This window comes from Heptranchias perlo, chromosome 8 (genome assembly GCF_035084215.1).
Source record: "Heptranchias perlo isolate sHepPer1 chromosome 8, sHepPer1.hap1, whole genome shotgun sequence".
NCBI classification, from domain to species: domain Eukaryota; kingdom Metazoa; phylum Chordata; class Chondrichthyes; order Hexanchiformes; family Hexanchidae; genus Heptranchias; species Heptranchias perlo.
The window spans coordinates 30,425,266-30,450,395 of NC_090332.1; the positions used below are offsets into that span (position 1 = coordinate 30,425,266).

Genomic DNA, 25,130 nt, shown 5'->3' on the forward strand with positions numbered 1-25,130 from the left:
TGAAGTAGATTACGATCATGTAATCTCTCAGTAAGCTCCCACTATAACACTCTGATATATTTTTCATTGTTTGGCTGCCTTATTTATCAACATCATATAAAGTGCTTTTTGTGGGACTGCTAAAGGCAGTGTTATATAGAGGGTCTACTGTGATTTGTGAAATTTGGATTATTAAACAAAAACTAATTTCAAGGAAGTTTAATTTTTTTCTGCAATGGAATGTGTTTCCTTTATCATTTGCAAATGGTGTTGCCAAAAGTAATAACATCTTGAGGTAATTCTATTTCATGTCTTGAAGAAAGGCTTAGTATGCTTTTGATTGAGAATTTTCATTTTATTTTGTCCTGATTGAGCAGCAGTGTTCCTGGATCAAGCGAATAGCATGGCATAAGAAAGAAGAGGGAAACATTTGATGGAGGCAAATAATGAAATGCATCAATTGTGTCAGCACCTTGCTGCAACCACATCTGGCTTACTGTCAGTGTCCCATTAGATTCCTGTGGTTTTATGTGGCAAAAATAATATGCTCTGTAGTTAATGGAATCATGATATTTGCAGTTTGATTCAAAAAAATCATCTTATTTTGCTCAGATCTTTGTCAGGCTTAACTTCCATCTGACTGCAGCCTTGTCTCTTTAAAATTTTACGATTCAGAGATCAATTGTTCTTTTGATCTATTCTTTTTCTTATTACAGTGAATCCAGCAGCCTCAGCAGTAGTGATGCTGGCTTGTTTACCAATGATGAAGGAAGGCAAGGTACTGGTGCTTTTTCTTCCTTCTTTAATGTAAATGCATGAAATTACAATTTTGCATTTCATAACATGGTATCTACTCTCACAGTACTTATGTATTTTTTTAACCTTTTCATTTACAGTAATAAGGAACAATATCTGGGATGAAAATTTTCAGCATTTTTTGGCTAGGGGTGGAGAAAAGAAGGAAGTAGTGGGATTCAAAGTGGTTGCCCTGAATTAAATGTGTGTGCGTGTTGGGTTGTTTTACTTGTTTCTATTTTTTTTTACTTCCCACTAAAAGGGAAGTTTATAAATAAATGTCTTAGAGCTGTCTTGTGATTGCAAAGTACTCTCCACAGTGACCAGCAACAGCTAATTGAAACAAAAATACAGGTCTTCAGAATAGAATACCTTACCATCCACATCTATTCTCCCTCCCCCATAAAAATAGTATTGCTCTGTTCTCTTCCATCTTTTCTAAGTTGAGAATCTCTTCTTTAGGAAATTCTTTCCCTGTTAATGTATCTGTCTATTGGCACAGGCTTCCACTCATGCAGTGAAATATTCTGTCAAATGTTGCAGGGGCAAGATTCCCAGGTCTAATGACCAAGTCCAAAAAAAGTCTCTGCACCTGATTAGTAGTGTTTAGGTGCTGAATAATATAGGAGGGAAAATTTCACATGGTGTTCGTTCCCTTCTCTTTATTTCAAAATTGGGCAAATTGTTGGTGGTTACTTTCAGACTAGCTTTTGAATAAGTACTAAGTGAAATGTTATGATGGGAGGGGCATGGAGGAAGGCTGGACTAATTGGAGTCCACTGTTTTCTAGGAAAGGGAAATCGGAGGGCCAACCATCCAGGCCACTCTTGCACACCTCAGCACCATTTGGCAGCATTGACTGGGGTAGGTGCTTAGTGTGAGGAGACTCCATAAGAGGAAAATGGATCAGACAAATGCCCCCTTCTCTCTTGCAAAAAAAAAGCCACATGTATGATAAATAGCAGGTGACCAAGAAATAAAGAGAATATTTTGTGATGACTTGTTCACATATCCTCTAAGTGCAGATGTTGTAATTGGGCTATGCAGTGACTGGATCACAGTTTTTTTAGATTTTCATTGTTGCATACCACATAATAGGCACAGATATGTGAATTTAAAACACTTTCTCCATTCTACCATGGTGCAAGTTTTGTTTGTGCCTGTAATATTGTATAATTGTAATATTATACGAGCTCCTGATGCTGCAAATTGATGTGATGGTTGGCATGGACCAATGTTTGGTCTGTAATTAGAACCTATCATATTGGAAAAAATTGTTGGACTCTACGATAATGAGGCCTCTTTCCAGCCTCAGGCCCTTCCTATACAGGCCCTCGTGAATCTTTCTACAATATTTTCTGTTGTCTTCAGAATATGTTACTCCCTTATCAACTTGTATAACTTTAATGAAAAAATGTTAATTAGGCATTTTTTATGAATGGTGCAAAATTTCTGTTTTCTGCTCAATAAGCTGGTAATGCCTTACTCACAGGAAGTTATTTCAGATATATATCATCTGCAGGTGTTTTCTGTCAACGTTTCCCATTCTAAGTTCTTGTATTTCCACCTTTTAATATGGAAACTGCCTTTGTGAACTTGTCACACTGTAATTACAGTCTGCCACCAGTGATGGTGCTGCAGCACTTCAGTTTTGCATCTCCCAGCTCCTCAGCCCATACTACAGGGAAATTACAATGCTCCAAATAACTCTACTTCTCTGCTTTCCAAATTGTTAAACGTTTTGCTATTTAATTATAAATAATATCACTATTATATAAAATGAAAGACAGAATGTATGACTTCAAAATTGATTACATCTGTGTACTCTGGTCCAGTTATCTCCCACCCTCTAACCCCGTTTCACCTGAAGACTACATTTGGTCTTGATTCCCTGTATGCAACACCACAGAAGATTGAATAATACACTAAAAGTCTCGAATATGGTGCATTTTCTCTCTAAGTATCACATTTACTCCCCGTAGCACTTTTCCTGTCACACTTTCCCTAGAGGAAAAATTCGGATAAAGTTTATATTGAGTTTTTCTTTCTAAAAAGCGGTTGTATGAATGTGTCTTTTTTTATATATGTAATTTTATATATAATATACATATACACAGTGTATGTATCTGTGAGAGAATGACACACAGGCAGAAATAGGTAGAGACTCAATTCAAACATGACATACAGTACTGATCACAAACCTGTGGCAGCTTTAGTTTATGTTTGAATTCTATACAATCTGTTAGCAAAAATGGAAGCGCATGGAATTGGCAGCAATCTTCTGACATGGGTAGGGAATTGGTTAGGAGGTAGGAGACAGAGTAGGGATAGTAGGTATGTGCTCCAATTGGCAGGATGTGACTAGTGGTGTCCCCCAGTGTTCTGTACTAGGGCCTCAGCCTTTCACTATATTTATTAATGACTTAGATGAAGGAATAGAGACCTGTATATCCAAGTTTGCTGATGACACTAAGTTAGGTAGCACAGTAAGTAGTGTAGCTGGGAAGTTGCAAAGGGACATTGATAGATTAAGTGTGTGGGCAAAACTGGCAGATGGAGTTCAATGTGGGGAAGTGCGAGGTCATCCACTTTGGATCTAAGAAAGATAAATCAGGGTATTTTCTAAATGGTGAAAGCTGGGAACCGTGGAGGAGCAGAGAGATTTAGGGGTCCATGTACAGAAATTACTAAACATTAGCGGACAGGTACAAAAAATAATTAAAAAGGCTAATGGAATGTTAGCCTACATCTCAAGGGGGCTAGAATACAAAGGGGTGGAAGTTATGCTACAGGTGTATATAGCTCTGGTTAGACCGCATCTACGTTCAGTTCTGGACACCTCACCTCAGGAAGGATATATTGGCCTTGGAGGGGGTGCAGCGCAGATTCACCAGAATGATATTGGGACTAAAAGGGTTAATTATGTGGACAAGTTGCAAAGGCTAGGCTTGTACTCCCTTGAGTAGAAATGATTAAGGGATGATCTAATGGAGGTGTTTAAGATGATTAAAGGATTTGATAGGCTAGGTAGAGAGAAACTATTTCCTCTGGTGGGGGAGTCCAGAACAAGGGGGCATTACCTTTAAAATTAGAGCTAGGCTATTCAGGGGTGATGTCAGGAAGCACTCCTTAACACAAAGGTTAGTGGAAATCTGGAACTCTCTTCCCCCAAAAAGCTGCTGAGGCTAGGTCAGTTGAACATTTTAAAACTGAGATTGATAGATTTTTGTTAGACAAGGGTATTAAGGGGTAGGAAACCAAGGCAGGTAAATAGAGTTAAGATACAGATCTGCCATGATCTAATTGAATGGCGGATTAGGCTCGAGGGGCTGAATGGCCTACTTCTGTTCCTATGTTCGAATTAGATATTTTTCCAGTAGAAAAGTAAGATTGTGTCTGTGTTTTTGAAAATTACTTGAATACAAACTGGATAATGAATTTGAATAGGTCTTCAATTAATAATTCACTTCAGTGGAGACATGAGACAGTTTCTGCAGCTAGTGGAAGGCTGGAGCTCTGAGCTGCTTCAGATCTCATTGGAGGTGATTGGAGAGAGCAACGTATAGAAAGAGTATGAGGGGTATATGGGGTGGGGGAGCTACAGAAGAGAGAGGAAATAGAAGTAAGGAAAGACTTACAGAAAAAGGAAGTGAAAGCGGTGGGAATTCAAAATATTTGATTCTGTACTTTTCTGTTGAATATTACAATTCAAATGACAGAATTGTGGAGGTTAATTTTAATTGTTATAGCTATCTAAAATGTCTGAATTTTAAAGACTAATCCCTCTTGAGTAAATTTACCAATCTTGCGTTCAGGGAGAGCAGAGAATCATAGAATGGATACAGCACAGAAAGAGGCCATTTGGCCCATCGAGCATGTGTCAGCTCTTTGTAAGAGCAATCCAGTTAGTCCCATTCCCCTGCTCTTTCCCCGTAGCCCTGCAAATTTTTTCCCTTCAAGCATTTATCCGATTATTTTTTGAAAGCCACGATTGAATCTGCTTCCACCACCCTTTCAGGCAACTCATTCCAGATCATAACTACTCGTTGCGTAAAAAAGTGTTTCCTCATGTCGCCTTTGGTTCTTTTGCCAATCTGTATCCTTTGGTTCTCGATGCTTCCGCCGATGGGAACAGTATCTTTATTTACTTTGGCCCAGAAATTTCTCACCCGAGGACTCCGTTCATCAATGGCGTCCCCTCCGACGGCCGGTGAATCGATGGAGTAAGTTCGCGAATGCGCACATGCGCAGTAGAATCCTGAAATCATGAACTTGCTCCCATTGGTTTGCCGGCAGTTTGACAGTTCCGAATTAAAGGGACCTGGTACGCTAAAATCATAGAAATCATTAAATATTTGTAAACTTACTCATCTGCCCAATTGGAATGAAGATACTTACGCCACCAAAAAGTACACTGGAAAATACCAGCCCCACACTACTTTTTAAAAGCGTGGTGACTGTTAATGACTGCGAAACAACAAAAAATTAAATATTAAAAATGTGGACTGTCATATTACCCTTATTTTAATGTTTTTTGATCATTTTGATTTACTTTTAACTTCTGTAAGTTTCATTAAATTAAATAATTTACTTGGCTTTTTGTAAGAAATGTTACATTTTTATTAAACTAAGATACAGAAGTTTATTTTAAATGAATCACCGCCTAGCACTTGTTCAAGGAGCAATGGACTGCGAACAGGTTGTCTACTGCCTCAGTCTTAGAAGAGGAGGGGAATGTAATGAAATTGAAGAAAAATAACTTATAAAATAGGCAAATTTTAGGAGAATAAGATGAATTCACACATATTGTAAAGAACTAAATAACCATGGGTCAAAGAATTGACACTATAGTGTTGTAGCCCTGACTCCAATCTGCACTACCTTCGAGCACTAGTCCCCATTGGGAGTGTGAGATAAGTATATTTACTCTCATTATTAACTACATTTTTCTATGTTTTGGAAACATAAAATGGTTTCTGTTCAATCCTGTATAAGCTGCCCATTTTGTGAGTTAATAACTAACATTCCAGTTCAAATCTTGAAAACCAGTTCAAGAATAATGGATACCTTTTCCTAAACTGAAAGATAGCAATACAGTTGAGCAATTTGGATGACATAATTAGTCAAGGCCAAAGTTCAAGTAGGTTTTATTCATCCAAATTTAAGGTTGGTTTGCTGTCTTAATTTTTCTGCAAAGTATCTGTTAATTTAATACCTTGTACATACTCTAAGTATCTTTAGAAGTATTTTCCTTACTGTTCCAGTGCTGCAGTTCTGTTGCTATTTCAAAATGCCACCTGACCTAGGTCCTTTAAAGATATTGAATTTGTGATGTAGGATCTGAAGCTTTACTGAGTTTTCTAATGTGGAACGCGTAGAACAGCTTGTGGGCAACTGGTGGGCTATCTCACTGTCCACAAGACATGCTTCATATCACCAACTTGGTTCTTATGTGCTTTCTTCAGTAAATATTTTATAAAATCTATATGCTGTTTCAGCTTTCCAAGTGAGAGGGTTAGGGAAAAATACTCAAGACAGTCTACATTGCAGAGTCAAGATGATCTATTCTGACTTCAGTGATTGACTTGTTTCCAATGGGATCAGAAATTCAGATAATGTTGCATAATAACTTACCCTCTGTTCCCAACCATTTTTTTCAGCAGCAACCTTGACCACAAGAATTAACGGTGGGTTGGAGCACGTTCCTGCTTTGGGCACCTAGTATATGTAGGAAGCACTTCCAAGTTGGGTATAGAACAACCACATGCAGAATGAAGCTGTCTCTGCTCACCTAGTATCTGTAGGAAGCATTTCCAAGTCGGGTATAGAACAACCACATGCAGAATGAAGCTGTCTCTGCTCACCTAGTATCTGTAGGAAGCATTTCCAAGTCGGGTATAGAACAACCACATGCAGAATGAAGCTGTCTCTGCTCTCTCCCAAAAATGTGCTTTAATGCCAACCTCAGGACAGTACCAGCTGGTGGAGCTGGTACTGTCCTGAGGTTGGCATTGAATTTTTCTATTTCTTACAACACCTCTGAGTTAGAATGCTAGATTGAGCTGAATTGTGGACATTTTTGTGCTGTTGATATTTCACAAACGCATTTCACATAAAATCTTTGCAGCTGGCTGAATTCAAGTCATGTGGGTGTCATGACAGCTTGCTAATTCACTATGGCACCCAGTCCCCATGATGGCTGGGTTGGACATTTGGATGCACATAGAACAGGAAGCAGAGTCCAAATGTATTAGGCCAGAAGAGAGATGGAAACTCGAAGTGCATCAGAGCAAAGATGTGTGAGGAGCATTAATGGCATTGGTGAAGCCTGAAGACTAACAGAGGATATGTGGCATGCATGAGGGAGCATTGGAAATATAAGGGATCAGATAGAAGTTGGGGAAAGGAAAAATGCAAGACAGAATGGTAAGAAGGGAAAGAGCAGGCTAGATTGAAAAAAACATGAATATGTTATGAAATTCCATGGTTTAAATAGTGTGTCCTTCTCAGGTTGCGTACTTTGCAGCCCCCTCTTTTCTTTCTCTCATCAATTTTCTCCCTCCTCAAAGCATTGACTCTTGCTGGGAAATGGTTCGCAGATGCCCTCTTGTTCTTTGTTGACATTCCCATTATTCATGTGAGCTTTAACTGTGCGTAGCCACGCTTGATTCTGTCCTTATTTGATACCCACACACAAGCACTTCTTGCAGGAGTTGTGATCAGCAGCTGAATCCCTGGACAATTTTCCCCTTCCTAATTTGGGATGCTGAGGCCAACTGTGACAACACTATTAAACAAAAAGCAAAAAACTGCAGTTGCTGGAAATCTGAATCAAAAACAGAAAATGCCAGAAACACAGCAGGTCAGTCAGCAGCTACAGAGAGAACAAATAAGTAAATATTTGCTGCAGTGGCTAAGATTAGCAAACTCAACCCAACACAAGCCTAGTCTTATAGCTCAGTTACTGGATAAACTTGCTGAACCATTGGAGGACATATTTGAACTGTAGCTTTAATCGTGAAAACTTTAAAAAGAACGATTTTTGCTCATTATTTGGGGAGGTGAGACAGGCACGTTAAAATAAATAGGTTAACACCTTCAGTAATTTGTCTACTAATCTTCGCTCATTGTAATTTCAAGACATATGGAAAATCTTCAAAGGATAAATAAAGGGAGTATCACCATTAGACATTAAATAGAACAAATTTAATATTATAGTGCTTTTTGCAGCTGATTTTGAGTTTTTTAAACAATGACTTCTTGGCAACATTGGAGGAATGGGCTTGAAGTGATTGAACTCAATGTTCTGAAGAAGCTGCAAAGGATACTTGAAATTATGACTATAAACACCATATTCATAATTCAGCTACCTCACAGCTCTAGGCTCAGAAACTTACCCAGTTTCCGAGTTATTGCATCAGTGTTTATATTTTTTTAAAAAAGCAAGATATCAGTTAAAGTAGGCAGAAAAAGAAGTTAATGTTGATCATAATTCTTTTTGATTCTTTTTAAAAGACTCTTTAAAATTAATATCTGATAAGGCTCTTCCTTCCCTCTCACTTTTTACAGGTTTGTATGCTGAGATTTAAATAGTATAACTTTGATTCTAACTGCATATTAAAACAAATAGTCCATGGATATTTTGAGCATTTTAGATACCAGACATATGACGAGTTATATTACTTATCTGTTTGCCAGTGAATAATTGTACAACATGCAGTGTTCCTTTGATATGAATTTGCTTTTTTTAAGACTTGATTCTTTTTCAAAGGTGATGATGAACAAAGTGACTGGTTCTTTGAGGGGGAATCCGGTGGGGCATGTGGTATTGCAGGGGTGATCCCCTGGTGGGAGCAAGAGGATGCCCTGGAACTGGAGAGGGAACTGCCAGATCCGGTATTTGAGAGCATCTTAACTGGCACCTTCCCTCTCATGTCACAAACAGCCCAGAGAGGTCAGTACCATTCTTGCTTCCAATTGGAGGTGTGAGGCTATTAAATAATGTTACTTGTTTGCTTGACAGGAGAATCACCAGTGGCCCACACCTGAACAGTGTAGTGTTAGTCTGTCAATTTTAGGTTATTGGAAATGTGTTAACTTGGGATTTTTTTTTCCTTTTCATGCCTTTGCCAAGTGTGGAATTCTTCTAGGAAGGAAATGGATTGAGTAGATTTGCTAGAATCAATAAAAGGAAGTGATAAAAAAAATGGTTTATATACAAAGAGAAAAGAAAGATACTTTTTTTAACCATTTGTCAAACCGTGCATATTGTTGTTTAATACTAATTGTATATTTTGTTAAAATGCTTAATTGATGGACAATGTTTTATTGTTCCGTTCACAAATCTGTTACCAAACATGTTTTCTGCTTGTATATGCTGCCTAATTTCATGTTAAACCATTGTGTGTGTATAAGCCAGTTTTTGTTCATAATTTCTTATACTTGCATTACAATTAGCACTTTGTACAACTTTTTGTAGTTTTTCACCCTATAGTAGAATTCTGCTGTATGTAATAGGGTGAATGAATAAAATTGCTACAACTAAACTGACATACACAGTTAGATTTACATAGATTCCGGGCAATGGCTGAACTTATATGAGACCAATTCCTGATCTGCTAGAATGTACAATTTTGCATAAAATCTGTAAATCTTCAAATGGGAGAAATTTGCAGAGTAAAATACAGAAAACAGTTGCGATGTTTAAGCCTTGGAAAATAGAGCCTGAAGTGAAGAGGAAATTGAGACCAGGTATATGCTATGAAGTATTTAATCTAAATCTATAGTTCTATCAAATATCATCCACAAAAATAATTCTGAATCTTATGTTCAAATTTGTAGAAATATGTGGAACAGTGGAACATTTCTTAATTTGGTTTTCTCTGAATGAATACATTTTAAAATTATTTTTGATGCGTTTGATTTTGGTGCCAAAATGTGAGTGCAGTTCTCAAAGGGTTAATAAGTTTCCTTCTCCTACCAAATCAAGAGATTACTATTGTCTATAAAAATTAGCAATTATACTTGCCAATTACTTTTTGCCTGACCGGCAGTGTTTTAAAGAGTTACGGTCAGAGTGCACCCCATGCCCCTTTTAACTGAAATAGCTGTCAAATAGGTCATATCAAAATCTCTTAAACTACTCCTTGTTTGATAGGTTTTCAAGCGAGACTCACCCGACTGCCTGGAATGCCAAATAGAAATGGCAGAAAGGGACCCAGGAAGCTTTCCACAAAGGTAAGCTCATTTATTCTTTCTCTCTGTCCTGTATAGCTGTTATGATAGTTTAGATTAGTACCTTACTGAAGTTAGGTGGTGGAGATGTTATAAAGACCTTGGCCTGTGACCTCCGCCCTTTCTGGTCATGGTTCAGATGGCCATCTATCACTTGATCCCTATCCCACCTACTTTCTGTCTCGCTTCATTGCGAGCCTGAGCGTAGCTGGGATTTGTAGCCTATTTTCCAGTCTTATTGCAATCTCACTGTGGTGTTTTATAGGAGCCATTACAACTGATGGATTAGTTTTCATGGTATTTATGACATATGACGTACTCATGGTGTTACCAGCAAAGGGCATGAAGAGAGGAAAAAAACTACTGATTCCTCCTCCAAAACCTGAACGGTGTTGAGCTTTAAATCATGAGAAATCATATTATGAAAATTGTGTATATATATACATTGCTGAGCTTATCTTTCTTTTTGGTCACTGATAATCTATTCTAAAATTCTTCTAAGAGGCAGAGAAACTGGCTCCTATTGTGATCTGTTGTTGGTGAGAGATAGTTAGCTGGCTGGTGTGTTGTGATTGAACTATCTTAGATGCCTTTAACTCCAAATGAATCATTTAAAACTATTGGCTTCAGATGCAAATTCTGTTGAAATTAAGAGTGGAAGAATAGGGTTGAAAGGAACATCTATTTTTATTAATATATACTGACCTATATTTTTTTTTAAAGTAACATGTTTGTTTTCTTTGTGCAATACTAGCAGGGTGCAAAAGTAAATTATCAAGTTTAACATTTCACTAATTAATATGGATTAAGTATTAATTTTTATTGTTTTGGCATGCTCTCATGGCCACACACACTAAAGCAGTATGCATTTTGATTACTTCAGTAGCAAATATGCTGGGAAGCACTACCAGTTGTTGGATGTAGTCAAGGCTTTGATTAATTACAACATTTTTACCAAAGAACTCACATAAAATGAATAGATATTTGGCAGCACATATTAAGTGTCATGAAAGCTTTCTCAATTATCTCTCATTCCTTTGCCCTAATGTATTACATTTTATTTTGAATGTTTAATTATGGAGCACATTTAGTCATGGCAAACAATGCTCCACAAATTTAAGAAAACTGTTTGAAGCTAAATTTAGCTAATTTGGCTTCAATTCTATTTACTTTAGAGTGAGAAAAAAAGCCTAAATATTCTACCCTTGCTTTACTTGGTTGCAGGAATGACACTTTAAGCCTCACAGAATTAAAACAGAAAATTGTCCAACTGTATCAGTAAATGGATTTGAGATTATGGATATGAGTAGGGTATCTACCGCCAAAGTCTTGTCACAGAATTAGATGTCAAAAATCTTCTTCAGTTTTAGATATATAGTTCACAGCCACTGGGCATGATTAATACATACAATCTAAATCATTGAAAGTTCCTCTGTTCTTTTCGTAAAATACAATAGAGCACAAATCACTTAAACCATGGGAGGATAACAATTGGAAAATAATGCATCTTCCCTACCAATGAATTGTCAGTTATATCTAATTTAACCAAAATCAATTCATCTTTCTTGCATTAGGTGAAACTACTTGCAATAAATCTTCGCCTAATGTTTGATCCATTTTTTTGATACATTTACAACACTTTATTTTCAAGCCTGCAATCCTGCATTTTAAATCTATGGAAATACATATAAGTCTTGTTTTTTCCCTCCCATCAGAAGCTAACGTTAGTCTGCAAGCCTGAAGTTATTTAGCATTTAATATCCCCCTTTTTGTCCTGCTTTTTTCCTTTTGTTTCTGTTTTTAACTTGTATCTATCCTTCTACATTTTTTTTTCTCTCTGCCTTTTATCTATTTTCTTTTGCTTCCAATTCTTTACTTTTTTTCCTTCTAGTATCTTCCTGTGATTTATGTTGTTTTACAATCTAGTTTCCTTTCATCTTTCTTTCTTTACCTGCACTATTCCCACAGGAGCTGTCTGCTATCCTATGGTCAGGAGGGTGAGATTAACTGGGTTGTGTATAACTACTGTCATTGTTGCTTCATTGGTCAATAAGTGGCTGGTTTATAGTGATTTGAGGTGACTATAGCAGTTAACAGTTATTAGCTGATTGACCAAACTTACTTCCAAGTTGCAGCCAAATCTTGAGTCATTAGTGTAACTGGGGCATTACTGTAATTATTTTGTTGGGAAGCAGGTCCTGTACCACTTGAGCTTCCAAGCTGTTACGATGCAGTTTTTACTGTTTTGCTTTTCCATTTTTCTGCCTTTTTGTCTTTTTTTTTCACATTTGATCTTCCTTTTATAACTTGTTTTCTTCTTATACAGTTTCTGTATTTCTTTCCTTTAAAATATGATTCTGGTGGGATTTAAATTTGTTTCCTGATAGTAGTTGCACAATGGTCCAAACTGAGCGAGATTAGATTCCAAGTTCTGAATGCTCAGTTTATCTACAAGTCATCTGTAATATTTATTTTCCTTTTTTAAAAAAAACAAAACACAACTATTTATAAAATTATGAGGGATTTTGATAGAGTAGATAGTGAGAAACTGTTTACATTGGCGGGCAGGTTGGTCACCATGGGACACAGATTTAAGATAATAGGCAGAAGAACCAGGGGGAGATGAGGAGAATTTTTTTACGCAGCGAGTCATTATGATCAGGAATTCACTACCAGAAAGGGTGGTGGAAGCAGATTCAATAGTAACTTTCAAAAGGGAATTGGATATATAGTTTAAAAGGAAAAATTTGCAGGGCTATGGGGAACGAGCAGGGGAGTGGAACTAATTGAATAGCTCTTATAAAGAGCCGACACAGATATGGTGGGCCAAATGGCCTCCTTCTTCTGTGCTGTATGATTCTACGGACTAAAAAAAAGCAGCATTAGCAAAATAAGATTGCATTGTTCTGTTGCTATGCAATAAGAAGTTACTTTGTTTCCTTGTAAATTGGTATTAAGTGTTGAGTGAGGAGATTCTTTGAAGAAAAGCTACTAATTTGGCAGTACTTTGGAAAAGTACATAGTGAACCCCCTGAGTGCTGAAGGATTCCAGCAAAAAGAAACTGAATAAAGTTTGATAGTTCACTATAGTTTGAGGACAGTGTCAGTTTCTGAAGTTGACAAGACTTAAAGCACACTGCAGAGTCAACTTTGAAAGCAACACTATTTAAAAGGATTATTGCAAGTAATAAATTGTGGATTGTGTAACAGCATCTATAGTTTTGACTGATAACTATGTAGAGGCTCGTTGATTCACTGATCGTTTGAATCCCCAACTGCTTTGGGATATCCACTTCTTCCCTTGAGCTTTGGCTTTTCACCTTGTTTTAATAAAAATTTCATGTAAAAATGCAGGCTTTACTCGGAACAAAACACTAATTGCAGCTGATCACGTTCTTGCAGATAGTTGTGAATGATGGGCCTTTTTAGGAGACTAGAGTTATTATCTCAATAATGGATAGAAATTGTAAATCCCAAGACAGTAGACTTCATTGGCTGATTGGTATTTTTTACAAAAAAATTCCTGACACAGCCTAGCTTTCCTGAATTGATTGTGACTTGACCTTTTCATGACTCTGAATACTGCTTCTATGTTTTAACAGGTAGGATATGTAAATGAAGCTTTAAACACGTGGAGCACCTTTAATGCTCTACCTTATATAGCCGCAATAGAAATTACACATATTGTGTATATAAAACCACATTAGAAAGTGTGCATATTGAATAGTTCACACCTAAACATTCTGAAATTTGTTTTGCACTAAAATTAAACTAAACCGATTTTCTTTGCCATTTTAAAATACACGCTTAATTTTTGATGTTTAATCTTGTATCCCCGCTCCCAGTAAAGGAGCTGACTCTTAAGTATAAAATCTCAGTAGCCTTAGTTTAGACAGCTGAAGTATAATCATGTTTAACTCAATTTATATCTGTTCAGCAAGATGCAAAAATGTGTGATTTTATTGCAAACGATTGAATGGACAAGCCTGCTAAATTTATCCTACCCTAAGGGATACCCTGACATCATGAATTTGTTGATGTCTTGTAAACAAATGTATGATAGTGCTTTTCTGTTCAGAATGGACACATTGCACTGAAATGAAGTTGTAGAAAAGAGTTATAGCAGTTCTCCAGCATGTGGTAAATGGAGAAGTGATATATTGCCTATAAGTAAATTATTGAGTCAATAGCTACTGTGATATCAAAATGATTTATTTTAGGAGTTAAAAAATCATTTGTTTGGATTGATTAGTATTCATTAATTATGCTAATTATATAGTGAGAAAACAGATGTTTTATAGAGCTAAGACCAGGAATAAATTACAGGTCCTATTTGTTTAACTAAAAATAACAACGTTGTATATTATTGTGTGCTACTTTTTGAAATATTTAAAATTGCAAACATGGTTATGTTTTGAGTGTATGATTAATTTGAAATGCAGTGATTATTTCAAAATCTCAAATAGGAAAAATACTCATCGAATAGCTACCTAGCTGGAAATCAGTTTGATAAATGGGAAATCCTTTTTTTTATTTCCACATCTGGGCTCATAGCATATACACATGTAATATGCTTATTTTAGAAAGAATGCATTCAATGATTGAATGTCTTTTTGTATTTTGCATCTTGATTTTTTTCATCATACAGTTTCTGTGACTAAGATTATCTAAAGCTACAGAAAATAATAATTACTAAAGAAGAGCAAATGCTAATATTCCGTTATCAGTATTAATGGAAATGAAACATAAACCTTATTTGAAATCCTCAAAGTGACAATATGGATTTAAAAATTGTGCCTTTGGAAAGGACATTCAAACTCCTGCAATTGGAGTCTAAAAGCAGATCTATTTTGAAAGGTACATACCTGAGGCTCTGGTTGATCTTGAGTATGTGACAGATTTCCTAAATATTAAATGGTGCCATGGTCAATGTAATGAAACCAAAAATCTGGGGTGTAATATATTGAGAAAAGATCTATGTTTTTCCCACTTTCTATATGTGCAAAATGGTGCTCAGGTTAGTGCATAATTCTGTTTTTTCTGTTTGTGTGTAGCCAACCTGATTTGAATATGTGAACTAGTGAGTGTGGCAGAGTACATTGATGCTCCAATTTGTTATGCTGTGGTGTAGGAGAACATAGGCCCACATCTGTGTCAGATCATTATCTTGGTTGTGCCATCGGAAGAAGATGGCAAGTGGAGGCCAGTAGTTTCCCATAAGAAGGAAAAGAAAATTGGAGGTCAAGGCACATGGGCTGCTTTTGTACATACCTTAGGGGCTGACTCAAGTTTGACAGTTGTGAACTGCTCAGTCGGGGAATGTTATTTAGTATTGGTTGGCGGTTAGTTTGAAAAAAATGGTATTATACTGTGTGAAGCTAAAGTGGAGACTATCGCCTCAAGATGATCTCTCACTGCCAAACTGATGTCAATTTAGCTGCAGTTATGTGATGATTCTTCCATCACTGCAGGGCAGAAGCTACTTTTGAGTAACACATGGGCCCAGAATTTGCTGGACAAATAACAGTGAGTTCATGGTGCACGCTATTATTAGTGCATTTAAAAAAACCAGCAATTTTTGATGAGGAGGAGATACTCTGAGTTGTGAATCGCCATAAATTGCTGGCTGATTTGCGCCGCTCCGCCGTTAGCCTCACAAAAAACAGAGCTCATTGTCAACCGCCCCATTAGTTTCAAGAAATTGCAGAATTTGCACTGTAAATACGAATTAAACTCGTTGCAGAAAGTTAGGGCTTGTATTTAACGACATATTGAGCCTTTTAATGATGAGATTTATGTTCCTGCAGTGCCAATCGGTCTCGGAGGCCCAGAAAGGGAGCAATTGAAACTGTAGAGTCTCACTCCTGTAGGTGGTAAATTGTTCCGAGAAGTTTTAAAAATTTGAAATTTTTAAATGTTTTCCTTACTTTTCCTTTCTGTCTCTTTTCTGTCTCTCTTAACCCATTCTTTCTTTTCCTCTCTTTATTTCTCTTTCTGTATCTAATTTATCTCTAATTCACCCTGTTTCTTTCTCCATCATTCCTCCGTTTCTTTCTCTATCCTTGAATTTGATTGGTTAAGGAGTTAGACTGTTGATCCTGTTGTTCACTACGGTCCCAGGTGCCCCGTTAACCTTGCTGCACTGTTATCAGCTTGCACTTCCAGCAATTTGCAGCACAAACATTTTTCGAGCTGAAGGATGAGGGGGAAAAATCCAAAAGAACGCTGCGAGATGCCCTGCTCCAGCAAATTCTGGTCCCATGACGTACAATTAATTTCTGTGACTATGCATGTCCACAACTGAACATGCAAAAAATAAATTTAATAATGTGCTCATGAGTTAAGTAAGTGAAGAGCTACTCTGATTTCAGTTGTTTTTTCTCCTGTAAATTTGGGCAAGAATTACTTTCACTTAGAGATTGGAGTTGAGAAGTGTTTAGGCATGTAAAACTATACGTGGAGCTTCAAAGTATTAAGCCTACAGTACAGTGCTGAATTTTGCTTTCTGCTTCCACATACTTTCCATTAACTCTGTAGGAAACAGTCGTTGCAAGAAAATAAAATATTATGAATTTAAATGCTAAATATACAAGTAAAAACTTGAGATAGAAAATCCCCAGTTTTCTTTGAATATACCAAAACAATAACAGTAATATATCAGACATGATTAGTTTTGTCTGTGAAATAATTTTTATATTTCATGGTGACAACAGTAGAATTGTAATTGAGAATAAATAGCAATCTGTGAAAAATGTGTCAGTGACTGGAACAAGCCCACATTTGCACAGCAATGTAGTGTGCATTTAAAATGAGTATTCACATCTAATTGTAATTTTAATTATTTACATAATATATGGTATAAACAAAATGCATAATAAAGACACTGGGAGGCAATTTATATCCCATGCTTGATGCTGGACATAAGTCATTTGGAAATTATTTGGGCAGGCTACTTTGTAGGATGTAAACTGTATCTTATAGGTCTTGATCACATGCATCTAGTATTGCACAATTTGGTCTAGATTTTCCAGCAAGTTTGATGGTTCTTGGTTTTGTAAAAGTAGAGAGGTTAAACTACATTTCCCAACTTTAGTTTGCTTATTTATAGCAACAAACACCAAGCACAGTTGCAGTAAGCTGTGTGCATACAGAAGCAGATACTGTTTATGAAGCAGCAAAAATATATATTTATAGTAGCTTCCTATTGAACAGCAGGGAAAGAAGGAAAATACATTAATCTGAGGATAGGAGAGTTATTTATGTTGATAAATATTACATGATTGGTACTGAAGTGTGATACAAAAAAGTCATTAAATTAAACAAATTAACAAGGCACCATCAGCCTTTCCATCACTGCACCACCTTTGGATAGCACCCTCTCTATGTCTTAGCACCTCATCACTATGCAGAGACAGCTGTGCATGTGAGCCTGATCAGGAGTCAAGGGCAGCTTGCAGGATCAAGTACACCTTTAACACTCAGTCCCTCTCTTTTAATTTGAAAGCTCCCAGATATTGCTGTTTACTTTCATATTAGTTGCAAAGAAGATTACTTCTCATGATCCTGTGCAAGTAGAAAAGGTGTCCTGCAGGTCTGTCTGCTAAAGGTTTGTGCAAGTAGAAATGCAAACAATAAAATAAGCCAACCTTCTACACCGTTGTGGCCACAACACTTTGAATCATGACAACAAGATCTTTCACACCCACGGAGAAAACATAGATGTATCTCTCAGCCTTCAGGATGCCCACCGGTTTATTTGTAGGCTTACCATACAGCTTTGTCACAACAAATAAATATTATGCTAACTGGCTGACGTGGAGATATGAATTGAGGTTGAAGAAATATTCAAACTTAGAGATAACCTAATATATATTAGACTGGAGAGAATTTATGCTGTGCTCAGGCTGAGCGAGGATTACAGGATGAGGGTTTGAATAATATCCTACCACTTCTACTTAACCTCTTCCCAAACAGAAACGCATTTTACATATTGAATTAAATGCTTTCTAACATTCATTTCATCATTATCTACTTATGTTTGATGGTCAGAAATATTTTCATCTGGACAGTGTTTATTGCATCACGTGAATGTGGAGAAAGGGACAACTCAGTTAACAGAAAAAAGGATGAGTCCAAAATATAAACAGCTTTATAAAAACAATGTAGAAGATCCATAATAATTATAATTATAATGATGGACAAGTGAAGCTATTTAATGCCTACTAACCTTTTGAGAGATTTCTGTATGTCTACTTCAGGACACTGAACAGACTGCCATTTTTGTGGTTTGATTATGGATGGCAGTTCCCCCACACTTCTTTGGCTATAGCTGGTAGATTTGTGTCACCACCACCCCCATAAAATAGGTTATTTAATAAATGCCTTTTAGCTTAACAATAATGTAGACACAGTTGAAAAATGCATATTAAAAAAATAAATAACTTGCATTTATATAGTATTCTTCATGACTTCAAGACATCCCAAAGCGCTTTACAGCCAATGAAGTACTTTTGAAGTGTAGTCACTGTTATAATGTAGGGAAACATGGCAGCCAACTTGTGCACAGCAAGGTCCCATAAATGGAATTGAGATAAAGGACCAGATAATCTGTCTTGGTAATGTTAGTTAAAGGATAAATGTTGGCCAGGATACTGGGAAAACTCCCCTGCTTTTCTTTGAAAAGTGCTTTGGGATCTTTTATGTTCTTTTGAGATTATTTGTATAGTCTTGCATAGGCTTCTTTCTAATTACCACAGAATAAATAAATATAAATGTCCCTTTTAAGGTCTGCAGTTACTTTTATACTTCAATATTCTTAAAACTGGTATTTTTGTAAGTTAAGTAAACTGTAATGAGCCTTCAGTGCATGCAGTATAATCCAAGGGCGCTTTTTTCTTGAATCATAGAAGCAGAGTAATGTTTTACAAATCTAACATTATGGATGGTTTAAGGTTAAGTTTTAATGACCGGAATATTGATTTCTCAAGTTTTTCCATCATTTTTAAAATCTGATTTGTCAGTCACCTCATTCACAACTTATAGTATTTTCATTAATGTGACATAAATCCCAGTGTGATGAAACCAATTTGAAAAACTTAATTGCTCTATGTCTTGTATGGTATGTATGCATATTTTAGTACTGGGACTAGATTGTGCTTGCTATGTTGGGTCAATCTCTTGGACCGGGTGTTGAAATGTTAATTGAAAAATGGTCACTTACTCCCTAACGACTAGTTTTAAGGTATCTTAAGTGCATAGTTCGTTTGGATTCTGTCTACTGATTCTTTTATGTCTTTATGGAACAGTTATTATGCCCTTCAGCCCAGAAAATATTTTAGTATTAAGAATGCAATGAGAATTTTTTTTAAAATTTACTATATAAATATATTATCAAAGAAATTTAAAGTTTTTCTATGTTGGCATGGGATGTTGCTCTTCAGCAAATGTTTATCTGTCTGAACATGTATGCAATAAATTTTTGTGCACTGTTTTATTGTATATATTTGTTATTTCTTTACTGCAAAATTCCAGTTACAACAGATTATTTGCTTAAAATAAATTGGAGAATTCTGCAGTTTCTATTATGTATACACTTGTTTTACAAAGTTTAGCCACATTACATTGGACTGTCAACTAAATCTGTTCTGAGGCGATCTTGCTCTTCAAAGTTTTTTTTTTAATTGTTTCACATTTTCTTTTAGAAAACCTACACAGAATCAAAAATCTAGATTTAGTGACCTAGACGTTCAACTGGGAGAGCCTGCTGCAGCAGGAGAAAGAAATGACTGAGTAGAAGATTTTTTTTTTCTTTGAAAAGTTCAACTTTTATTAAGGCAGCCTTTGTGCATGTCAGAACTCTGAAACCTTTTGCACTGGCCCCTTTTCGGTTTCTGCCTCAGAGCCACTTCTGCCAATCTCTGCACACTGGACACCGGGCCTAGTGGGTAGCCTTTACATCCAGCATTTCAAGAGCGCAAATGGTGGGAAGCACAGCGGAGGATATGTTTTCCTCATTTGTATCTCTTTACCTTGCCCTCATCCACATATAAGTCTGCGCAGTTTCACAACAGGTGAGGTATGGAAAGATTAGGCCAGTGTTTGTAATATATTTTCTTACAGTGCAATGCACGCATTTTTCAACTTGTATTTAGTGTACAATTTTTTAAAAAGCCAACTGATGATCAAACTTTCTCCCAGCAATTTTATCTAGCATTAGTGCTATAACCTGTAATGTCTTAGCATGGTCTTGTAGTAATATACAATAAAACATTGAGTTAAGCCTTAAACTATCCAATTAAAAACTGTAGTCAACTAATTAGATGGTTTAAATTCAGACTGGTTGCTCCCGAGACCTTATATCTGTCTTTTTCTAAACAAAAAAAATCAAAACTCTTAAAGCAACTTTAAAGATCCAACTATTTCTTCGTTTGCACAAACATTAACTGGTCATTATACAATAACTTAATGATTCACATGGGTATTTGTATTCAGTAACCACCTGAATAATATCTGTCTCAAAGCTGATTTTACTGACAGGTTTTGCTGTATGAGTTTTTGGTCTTTGTACAGTTTATTGATTTTTAAAAATACACCATAAAGAGTAAGCAGCTCTTATATAGTGCTTCTGGTTTGTGGAGCAGTGTGCAGACACTTTGGCCTACAAAATCAATGGTGCCGTGCCCATTTTTTAGGTGCAAAATAGGAGCATGACCATCCAATATGGCGGGCAGAGCGCACGTGCTCATTACAAGCCGGAAGTGCGCTACCTGCCAAATTGGATCAGGCTGCTCTGTAGGTGCACGCCAGATTTATTAAAATCACTAATTAAAATATTTACATCAGGGTCTTATGCTTGTTGTAGGACCCTTTTGTGATATTGGATGCTCTGGAGCCTGACTCACCACATGATCAACTCGCCCAGCAACTCGTTGTGCTAACAGGCCGGAAGGACCTTCAGGGATCACTTCTATAACTCAAACCTCAACTTCTCAGAGGAGCAATGTCTGAGGTGCCTTCACTTCATGAGGATGATGTCACTGAGCTATGTCACCTGCTGCAGCTGCAACTCGAGCCTCACATCAGGGCATGGACAGCACTGCCTGTGTCTGTCAAGGTCACCGTGGCCCTTAACCTTTATGCCACAGGCTCCTTCCAGGCTGCAGCAGGTGACACCTGCGACATATTACAGTTTGCAGTCCACCACTGTATCAGGGAAGTCATCGAGGCTCTTTTCACTAGTAGGAACACCTAAATCTCTTTCCTAATGGACAGAGCAAAGCAGGATGAGTGAGCACTAGGCTTCATCACATTACAGATTTCCTCAGGGTCCGAGATGCCATAGACAGCACCTACATTGCTTTGCGTTCTCCCCATCACCAGCGTGGCATCTTTATCAATCGAACAGTGCCCCTAACTGGCTAAGCTCTGAGAAAGCAACACATCGAACAGTGCTTCACCTGATCCATCCCTCCCATCCCCAATACACCAACAGTTCCACGATCCTTATCACTACCATCCGATTGCCTTTCTTCAGCTAACTACAAATATAAACACCAACACCAAATTCAGAACAAGAAGTAACTTTATCAAATAACTGAATTCCCTCTCTACCTAATAGGTAACACAGGCTTTTGTAAGCCCTTAGTGCCTGTCTTCTGTGCTCCTTATCCAATCCAATTGCTCCTACCAAGTATTTCCCCAGTAACTACAACTTGGGAGATGGAAGACTACTGAGCTTCCATTGAGGACACGCAGATGGTCGTGGTGGGCGACCTCAAGCCTTGAGGGTCTGGCTGCAGACTGCAGCATCTCGGCCTCGGCTGAGCCAGTCTAGCCCAGCTGGCTGTGTGGCACTAACAAGGGCACTGACTGAGTGGGTGGTAGGGCAGCAGACATGCTATCATGGAGCCATGGCCACTTTCCTGGAACCGTGCCTCCTGCCCTGCGCAAGAACAGAGTGCAGGAATGATGTGATGCCCTGGAAGCCCCTGTTAACACTGGCCCCCAAAGCCAAGATTGCAGCTGCCTGAGCCTCCATGAGCTGTCAGTGATGTCAGCAGAAGTTCCATCACAGTGGGTGCCACTGTCATGTTCATGGAGCTGATTGCTCGCTCTATGTTGGACAGAATGGTCTCCTTGCTCTGCGTGAAACTGTGACACAAGTTGGAACTGAAGTTCACCATGCTCTGCGACATTGTGCACAAGCTGGCCGGCAGGCTGCTCAGTGCACCTAGCATTTCCCAGTGTATGCCCATCAGCCTTCTTCAGTCGCCTTGGCCCTCCTAAGTCAGCATCCAAGTCTTTCAAATTCCCAACTGTCTAGCCTTTGGCCCTCCTTTCACAACAACATTTTTGCAGCTACCAATCTGCTCAAACACACCCTCATCTCCACCTTTGATGCCCTTGTCTCCATTAAAACCATTACTCTCTCTCACCCTGGTCATTCCCCCTGGTATGGCCCTCATCTCCACTCCCTTAAATCCAAGGGGCACAGACTTGAAGGTATATTGCAGACAACTGGTTTAGCTGTCCATCGCCAGATCTGGCTGGATCACATAATGCACTATCGGGTCCTGCTCTCCACTTCCAAAACTGCTCACTATTCCAGGATCATTCTGGAATGCAAAGATAGCCCTCAGCTTCTTTTCACTACAAACCGTCTTCTTAAACCCCTCTCCCCTGCTCCCTCCACCCTCACCTCCAATGAAAAGTGCGAGGAGCTCATGGACTTCTTTGTCACTAAGATTGAGACCATCCATTCAGCTTCCTCTGCTGCTTCCCTCCCTTCCCCAGCCGACCAAGCCAAACTTCCCTTAGGATTCCCCTCTGCCCTAGCCCTGAATTCGCATCTTTTTCTAGTTTCTCTCCTATCTCCCCTCATACTCTCTGAGCTCATCGTGACTATGAGAGCCACCTCCTGCTCCCTCGATCCTATTCCCACCAAACTGCTGACCGCACAACTTCCCTTCCTGGCCCTCATATTAGTTGATATTGTTAACGGTTCCCTCTCTTCAGCTACTGCCCCCCTCCCTTTCAAATCTGCCCTCATCACCCCCTCAAAAAAACCCACCCTAGACCCCTCTGATCTTGCAAATTACTGCCCTCATCTCCAACCTCCCTTTCCTCTCAAGTCCTTGAACGTGTTGTCACCTCCCAAATCCGTGCCTATCTTTCCCGCAACTCCATGTTTGAATCCCTCCAATCAGGTTTCCATTCCTGCCATAGTACTGAAACGGCCCTTATCAAAGTCACAAATGACATTCTATGTGACTGTGACCACGGTAAACTATCCCTCCTCATCCTTCTCGACCTGCCTGTAGCCTTTGACACGGTTGACCACACCATCCTCCTCCAACTCCTCTCCTCCGTCGTCCAGCTAGGTGGGACCGCGCTCGCCTGATTCCATTCTTATCTATCCAGTTGTAGTCAGAGAATCACCTGCAATGGCTTCTCTTCCTGCTCCTGCACCGTTATCTCTGGAGTCCCCCAAGGATTTATCCTCGGCCCCCTCCTATTTCTCATCTATATGCTGCCCCTCGGTGACATCATCTGAAAACACAACGTCATATTCCATATGCATGTTGACGACCCCCAGCTCTACCACCTCACCACCACCTCTCTCGACACCTCCACTGTCTCTCAATTGTCACACTACTTGTCGACACAAGTAGTGTGACAATTGAGAGACAGTGGAGGTACTACCAGATGAGCAAAAATATCCTCCAACTAAATATTGGGAAGACCGAAGCTATTGTCTTTGGTCCCTGCCGCAAACACCATTCCCTAGCCACCGACTCCATCACTCTCCCTGGCCACTGTCTGAAGCTGAACCAGACCATTCACAACCTTGGCGTCTTATTTGACCCTGAGATGAGCTTCCAACTACATATCTTCTCCATCACCAAGACTGTTTACTTCCACCTCTGTAACATTGCGCGTCTCCGCCCCGCCTCAACTCATCTGCTGCTGAAACCCTCATCCTTACCTTTGTTACCTCTAGACTCGACTATTCCAATGCTTTCCTGGCTAGCCTCCCATCTTCCACCCTCCCATAAACTTGAACTCATCCAAGATTCTGCTATCTATATCCAAACTCTCTCCAAGTCCCGTTCACCAATGACCCCTGTGCTCGCTAACCTACATTTGCTCCCAGTCCGGCAATGCCCTGATTTTAAAATTCTCATCCTTGTTTTCAAATCCCTCTATGGCCTTGCCCCTCCCTATCTCTGTAACCTCCTCCAGCCCTACAACCCTCTGAGATCTCTGCGCTCCTCCAATTCTTGCCTCTTACGCAGCACCGATTTTCACCATTCCACCATTGGCAGCTATACTTTCTGCTGCCTAAGCTCTAAGCTCTGGAATTCCCTCCCTAAACCTCTCCACCTCTCTGCATGAAGAAATCCTGTGTGATGTCTCCTCTAGAAGCCATGATGCTGCCCAAACTGTGATGGCCGGCACGCTTTCTTCGGGGGAGAGGGTGTGCAGGCGGGCTCGGCCTCCTTTGCTGACATATGGGTGGGCTTATCCTGCAAGAAAGATAAGATTGTTAGTGTCATCCTTGTGAGATGGTTAGAGAATATGCCTATTATGGTGGAATAGCTTATCTGCAGTTTGTCAGATTTAAAGTTGTGGGGCAGTGAGGGTTGCAATATTGCTGAGTGTGTAAGTATGAGGAGAAGCAGGGAGGGGGGCACAGTATGATGCAGTGATTGTAGGAGAGTGAAGGGAAACAGGGAGGGGAGTATTGTGAGTATTGAGACTGGAGGTGGAGGTGTGACCAGACAGTAAGAGAGCAGTATTCTTACCTTGACGACTGTGGTGAGGTCATTGAACTTTTTACGGCTTTGCAGTCGTGTCCTTAGAACTAAACTCCTGGCATTAATCTCTGCGATCTCTTTCCACTGGCGACGGAGGTGTTACCCGCAGGGCTTTCTGCCTCCTGCGGGGACAGGATCTCCCTCTTCCTGTTCAGCTGGACAGGGCCTCCAAAGCAGCATCAAAGAACTGCAGGTCTTGCAGCCATTTTTCTCTTCAGTAGCTTTTCTTCTTGTCTGCAGCCAGAGTGCACCTCCCCTTTAAGAAGTCCTGGCTACCTTTAAGTCGCGTCAGAGACACCCAATTTC

General features: G+C 38.8%; 1 protein-coding gene across 3 annotated transcripts in view; it reads left to right on the forward strand.

The window, feature by feature from the left end:
* gpatch2 (G patch domain containing 2) overlaps positions 1-25,130 on the forward strand; it is a 220,060-nt gene that overhangs the window by 19,200 nt on the left and 175,730 nt on the right. For all 3 annotated transcript variants that reach the window (XM_067988885.1, XM_067988886.1, XM_067988887.1), the window contains exons 3-5: positions 696-757; positions 8,546-8,728; positions 9,932-10,011. In XM_067988885.1, the coding sequence (XP_067844986.1) occupies positions 696-757; positions 8,546-8,728; positions 9,932-10,011 (325 nt within the window). The remainder of the gene's footprint in view (positions 1-695; positions 758-8,545; positions 8,729-9,931; positions 10,012-25,130) is intronic.